Source organism: Martes martes (genome assembly GCF_963455335.1).
Source record: "Martes martes genome assembly, chromosome: 4".
In the NCBI taxonomy this organism is placed as follows: Eukaryota; Metazoa; Chordata; class Mammalia; order Carnivora; family Mustelidae; genus Martes; species Martes martes.
In genome coordinates, this window is record NC_137891.1 from 22,435,552 (window position 1) to 22,442,801 (window position 7,250).

Genomic DNA, 7,250 nt, shown 5'->3' on the forward strand with positions numbered 1-7,250 from the left:
AAAATACATTATATGTTTATTAAAATAAAAAAAAAAAAAAAAATTTTTTAAAAAGGAATTATCTTGGTAAATTATTAGTGCAACAAATATGAGGGTAAACAACACTGGTTGAGCCTCAAAAAATGTTACTTCCTACAAAATCCATGCTTCACTACAGCAAAAGAGAAAAACCAAAAAAAACAATGAATCTAGGAAACAGAAATGACAAAAGCAAATTTCTGGATAAGGGCAAGAAGTGCACGGATGACACCTGAGCAACATACCCGGCAGAAAACTGTTCCACATTGGAGGACAGAGGACTTTATCTCCACAGTTGAGGAATTACCACATATGATCATACAGAAAATTGTAAGTTCCTTTACAGAGTTAAGTCAGATGCTTCAAGAAAATGAGGACAGTATTAACTTCTGGAATAACAACAAATTAGTATAAGAATTAGTATAAGAAATAAATTCAATCATGTCATGGCTACTTGGGTCAAGGGGGAACAAAGTTTACAGTCATAATAATGAAAATACTTTATTTGGAACGTATAAAGACTGAACTATTATCAGAAAAATGGAGGAGTCATACAAGTAAGCAAAATTTCCACTTTCTAGTACAAAGTCAAATAATTGATGAACCAAAAGGTAGCAGCATATTCATATTATTTGGAACTATAAATTCTACAACTGCTACATGAATAAGGAATTTTCCTCTACGAATGTGAAAGGACACAGCCTCTTGTCACAAAGCTTTTGTATGACTGATTTTTGTACACTATTTGCATATAATGTTGGGGGGTAGGGGCAGTGGTGAGACAGAAAGAGACAACAGCTTTACACATCAAAAAATAATCTCCAGGGGCACCTGGGTGGCTCAGTGGGTTAAGCCTCTGCCTTCGGCTCGGGTCATGATCTCAGGGTCCTGGGATTGAGCCCTGCATTGGGCTCTCTGCTCAGTGGGGAGCCTGCTTCCCCCCACCCCCGGCTGCTGCTCTGCCTACTTGTGATCTCTGTCAAATGAATAAATAAAATCTTTAAAAAAAAAAATGCCTAAACCCATCCACTTTGGTTTGTTTTTCTTTTTTTCCCTTTCCTTTTCTTTCTTTCTTTCTTTAATAAATTTTAGGCAAAGGCTTATGGGTCAATATTTATAAAAATAACAGTCTTTTACTGTAAGTACTTCTACGGTTTTAAAAAGAAATTTGTTTTTCACATTTTAATGTCTTTAAAAGTACTCAAAGAATTCATTCATTATCATTCTGCTTTTCAGAAAGTACTTTTGAGGTAGATCTGTTCCGGATTCTTTTTCTTTTTCTTTTCTTTTCAGAGGCAGATGATTCTGGGTCCTGTGTTTTCTTCTTTTTCTTCAAACAGCTAAGAGGATTGGGGCCACTTATTTTCTTGCGTTTTTTCCTTCTTCTCTGTTCCTGGTTTTTCACTAAACCTTGTTCTTCTTTGAGTTGCTTGATACTTTGTTTCTCGTACACTGAGACAAGCTGACCTGACTCTACTGCTTTAACAAAGGCAACTGTTTTGGGAGAAGGTTTGTCCAAGACTATAGTGTTCTGAATAATAAACATGAGAGGAACTCCAGGCTTTTTCTTTACTTTCACAGACAAATTCTGATCCTATTAAAAGGAAAAATAGAATTGTTCAGGTCAAATATGCCAGTCAAATAAGATGCCTTAAATAGTAAAAATAAAAGAGATCGCAAGTTTCACTTTTCAAATCAGTATGTCTCACTAACAGGAATACAATTTATGACTTTAAAAAAGAAAAAAAAAAAGGCAGACAAACATGAAATTTGAGCACAGTTAAGTGCCAACAAAGGTGAACTAGACTTACCAATATTCTAGGACCACAAATTACAAACTAAGGCAAAGGTAAATATGTTAGGCAATGTTCCATATCTTCAAAAAGGGTTAAGGGGGCACCTGGGTGGCTCAGTGGGTTAAGCCTCTGCCTTCGGCTCAGGTCATGATCTCAGGGTCCTGGGATGGAGCCCCGCATCAGGCTCTCTGCTCAGCAGGGAGCCTGCTTCCCACCCCCCCACCTGCCTCTCTGCCTACTTGTGATCTCTGTCTGTCAAATAAATAAGATCTTTTTTAAAAAAAAAAAAGGTTAGGAATTTTAACACAGGTTGCAGGAATAGCAACAAAGTAAGAATTGGCTGACTCAGATTCTAGAATTAGCTCTGAATCTAACTGTGTGATTTCCTAATTCTAAAAGCGAATTTAAGCAAATCTGTATGTACATGCACTTATTGGATAATATCAATGCTGAGAGTCTCCCCTACCACCCCACTCCTCTGCCCCGGGTCTTTAAAAGTCTAAAACAGTTCCTTATTGGCAGCACAATTTCAAATAATATGAAACATGACTTTTTGAGAAAAAATATGAAATACAGGAACACACGAAAACACTGATGAATACAGAATATAAACTTTTTGCTCTACTTATTTTCCCTTTAAGAACCCTGAAACATACAATCACATCTCTTTGTCAATAATTTTATTTTTAAAAAAACTTAAGAAAAATCAAAAGTTTAAGGTTCTTTCCTCAAATTCTCCAATGACAACTGCTTTTACTGATTGCAAATTAACTTAAAAGCCTGCATTTTAAAAAGTCAAAACATTTTGACAATGCACTTCCACCTAAGTTTTCCTGATTATATGTAGCTCCGAATGAAATATAGATAGAAAGGTTAAAAAAAAGAAAAGAAAAGAAATATAGATAGAAATGATTAAAAGATTAAAATTGACTCTGGTTTTAAAAGCAGTTATCACCTGTGTTGCCACAAAATAGTGATGAGGATTTCCCTCTTCAACCATGGCCAGTAGACATTCTGATCCACTCACAGGGTTCTTCAAATGGGGACAATTTCGGACTTGGCATTTTTGTGCAATCAGTTTTGCCCCATACAAGTCTTTTCCCAATGTTTCTAATTCTTTTAACACACACCTGGGGAAAAAATGTTATTAGCAGCTTACAATTATAACAGATACCTATCAGTTGTTCACATAAAGCAAGTATTTAAAAATTACCCAATTTTGAACAAATTAAAACTATACCATTACAATCTGAATTTGTCATATGTTGGCCCCAGTCATATGATATCTATTTCAGTCTTTAAAAAACCTGGAAAATACAACCACTGAGTAGAAGGAATAACAGTTAAAATTTACTGAGCATTTATTATGTATCAGAGAGCATGCTGAATGTCTTTACATAACTTCTCGCTTCAATCTCAAAACAGCTCTAGTTAGGCCCTTCACTTGAAAATTATCCATATTTTAGAGCAACTCACTCTGGGAGATTTCAAGTAACATGCTCAAACACAGCTAATAAGCAGTAGAGCCAAAATGTGAATCCAAGTAGTCGACAACAGATGCCTTGCCCCAACCTTTGTGGTCTATGTTTCTACTTCAAGTACAAACTTGTACACCTTTAAACTGTTTTCAGCACAGAAAAGTAAAAATGTTCAAGTCACCAGCTTAATAACAATCACAACTTCCTTTTTCACTCCGCATTTTCGTATTAATATAAGTCAATGCTTTGCAAAGTGTCAGCTAAAAACTACCCGTATCAAAATGACATAGTGATAACTGCATAATTTCTACTCCTTTCTCATCCCCAAATCTGCACCTCTTGAGGAGTCAAATATTAGCATTCTAATAAGCTCCCCAAGCACTTCTTCCATGAAAGAAAAGAAAAGAAAGAAGAGGAAAGGAAAGGAAGAAAGAGGAAGGGAGGGAGGAAGAAAAGGAGAAATAAAGAAAAAATTATAAATACTGAGTCGAAAATTTCTTAGGCTCTACTCAGTCCTTGTCAGACTCTACCTTGCCTCACTCACTTTACCATTCCTTTAGTTTTCGTTCAAGAAGAGAGATTTTGCTTTCTTAGTCATCAGTTCTGAACTCTTTTTAGGAGTTTCAGGCCCAAACTACCAAGCATTTATTGAATATTTCCTGCGGATGTACATCAGCTCTTCAAATTTATGTCTAAAATCAAAGTATTTCCCTGACTCCAAACTTCTCCAGGGCATGCAATCTCTTTGAATACATGAACTTCCTAGAAGCTGGGCGTTAAGTCAGAAATCCTAACTGACCTTTTCTTCATCACCCCTACCCCTACCCCATCAGCTGCTAGAGTTCTAACTCTAACTCTCAGCTGTTGGTATCTATCTCATAATGTCTCTTTGCAGAACTCTTGGGTTTCTCCTTGAAGTTTCCTCTATGAAGTTGGGGCTCCCATTATTTCTTGACTGGACAACCACAAAATGAGTTTATCTGCCTTCACGCTCTTGCTTCTCCAACTTAGCCCTCACACCTCTGCAGTTAGCTTTTCTAAAAGACAGCTGTTGGGTCTCATAGCATTTCTCTCTTCATTATGCACATCAAGAATTGACAGAATACAGAATAATATGCTTTAAAATAAACCATCAGTAAGATGTGTGCTGTGGGTGGTGGGAGTGGATAAATGAAACAAGACTGGACATGTCAACAATTCCAAAAGCTGAGTGATAAGATATTTCATTATACTACTCTACTTTTGTGTATGTATAAAATATTCTGGAAGTTAAAATAACTTCTTTAGGGAAAAAATGCTATAGAGTATAATTTCATGCAGTACTTCCCAAACTTTTTTTGTTATAGCACTATATTAAAAATGTTAATATTTCGGGGCACCTGGGTGGCTTAGTTGTTAAGCATCTGCCTTCGGCTCAGGTCACGACCCCAGGGTCCTGGGATAAAGCCCCCCATCAGCGCCCTACTCTTCGAGAAGCCTGCTTCTCCCTCTCCTACTCCCCCTGCTTGTTTTCCCTCTCTCGCTGTGTCTCTGTCAAATAAATAAATAAAATCTTTTAAAAAAAATGTTAACATTTCTCTGGCACACAGAGGTAAATGAACAGGTTTTCTGTAGCCGTAAGTGACGAACTCAGGGCACAAGCCAACTAACGACTTGTCCGGCAGCCCTAAAGGCTAAGGGGATAAAAAACCATGGGGTATCTACAATGATTTTGAGGTGCTACTTGAATATGGAAAGCTCTTCACGGAGCAATACTATTGTGAGAAAAGCAGGGCAATGATACTGTGTGCCCACTAAGAGCCCATTCCTGTGTTTGTGTGTGTATGCATGTGTATATATAAAGAACTGGATGGACAATACAGCACGTTGACAGCGGTAATTCGTTGGTGTGGTATTATGGGTCATTTTAATTTTCTTTTTCTATTTTTTTAAAGTAAATAAGCTACTATGGAAAGGGGAACCCCTAAGTTTCTTAGCAGTTCATGTTGTTAAGTTTTTACCTTCTTCCCAGCTTCACTTCCAATTACATTTTGTGCTCTAACCACCTTTCCAGGCATTTGATAGCTCCATTTCTTTATTCAAGAGGCCTCCACAAGTCACTTCTATCTTTTCTGTCACTCAAAATAGTCCTTCCCCTCAGAACCGAAAGATGAAAAGAAGAGAAAGAGAAAGAGAGAGGGAGGGAGGAAGAAAAGGAGAAATAAAGAATTATAAATACTGAGTCAAACATTCCTTAAGCTCCAGCCAGCCCTTGTCAGACTCTACCTTACCTCGCTCAAAAGTTTAAGAAAAGCTCAAAAGTTATCTCCTTTATGAAACCTTCCATGATCCCGTCCTCCCTCCCACCTCCAGGAGGCTCCATCTTAAGTGTTCCCACACTGAGGGAGTCACAACACACTGGAGTCAAAACACACCCATGGAGGTTGACTGATGCACTTTACTGGCCATGAGGGCTGGACGTTTGTCCTGGTCACCAAGTTATCCTCGGTGGCTAGAGCACTGTCCGGCATACAGCTGGTGCTTAATAAAGACAGACGAATAAACAAATGAGCACGGGCAAAGGTCTTAACCTCGAGTTCTGAATTCTCTTTCTGGGAATCGAAGATGTTAGCTCGCAAAGCAGTTGTGAGGCTTGAAAAATTTTCGTTCACACTAGAAAAAGCGAGGCAAATAAGAGCAGCCATTTAAAAGGGGCAGGTTTTGGATACCAGCAAGGGCTCTACAGACACGATACCTCGTCTGATCCTTCCGGCAACCTTTTGAGGTACGGTCTCTCCCTTACAGATGAGAAATCCGAGGCTCAGAGATGAACTCGCAGGAGATCACAAAGCGGGTAGGACTGGGACCTAGATTCGAAGCCAGGTCGCACTAGAAAGAATGGGCTCATCTGCCGGGCCAACGACGGGAAGAGCCGCAAGGCACTGTACTTTCCACCCACGCTGCAGACGCCCGCCTGACCTCCTCAGTGCCCCCCACTCCACTGTCAATTCCTCCCGGGTGGGGCGTTCTGCACGCCGCGGCCTCGCCTCCACCACGCCCGCAGGATCCCCTGGCCTCCTCCCCGGACCTCCTCTCCAGACCCGCCTGGCCCACCTGGTGGTGCACAGCTGTGTCTCCCCCATGAGATAGCGGGGCAACTGCTCCCGCAGCTGGATACGGCCGCGCAGCGCCGCCTGACAGAAGGTACCGTCCAGCAGGATCTGGTACGGCTCGCGAACTCCGAAATTATTGCGGAAGAAGCCGACATGCTTCTTGGCATGTTTCTGCCTCGTGATCTTCATGCCTGGCTTACACGGACCGAGACAGGGGTACTTGCGGACGTCTACCTCACTGCCCGCTCCTGCCGGAAGTAAAGTGCCTTTGCCCCCGGAAGCAAACGCCCCCATCTGCCGGGCAGCCCCGGTGACGGCACGCCCAGACGAGCGCGCGCTTTAAGGTGCGCGCCCTGGGGGCGGTGCTTGTGCCTGACAGCATAATGCTAATCAACGAGAATATTGAACCTTAATACGCTACAGGCATTATTCTAAGTAATATACCATATACTATTCCCTTGAATGTTTACAATTCCCAAGTGGGGAAAGGAAAGGGATCAGAGTAATTGGACAACTCTGAGCACGTCTGTCCTAGTTGCCTTCCCTCAAAGAAATTAAGCACCTTTGCAAAGGGCACGTGGGTCTTTAGTGTTACAACTATCACTGGAACCAGGACTGAAGTTAAGGGCTGCCTGTAGTTCAAATGGTCTTGCTGCCCACCCTCCATAAGAACTGCTGTTACTGAGTGCCAAACTTAGGGCAGAAGGTGGCACCATTTTGCATCTCCTCCGCCCCTTAAGACCATTCTAAATCACAGACACAGGGTGTTTTGAAAACAAAACAAAACAAAACGCCCAAGAGCTTCATTTTCTATGTGTCAGAATCCCTAAACCTGAGTCCTAGTTCTACCACTAACCCAAGCCATT

General features: G+C 40.7%; 1 protein-coding gene across 1 annotated transcript; it reads right to left on the reverse strand.

Moving 5' to 3' along the window:
- Nucleotides 1-496: 496 nt before the first annotated feature.
- UTP23 (UTP23 small subunit processome component) lies at nt 497-6,654 on the reverse strand. Its single transcript, XM_080803049.1, has 3 exons — nt 6,386-6,654; nt 2,770-2,944; nt 497-1,612 (listed from the first exon to the last, which is right to left on the reverse strand). Exons 1-3 carry the CDS (start codon nt 6,571-6,573, stop codon nt 1,229-1,231), a joined length of 747 nt encoding a protein of 248 aa, XP_080659175.1. The 5' UTR covers nt 6,574-6,654; the 3' UTR covers nt 497-1,228.
- Nucleotides 6,655-7,250: the final 596 nt, after the last annotated feature.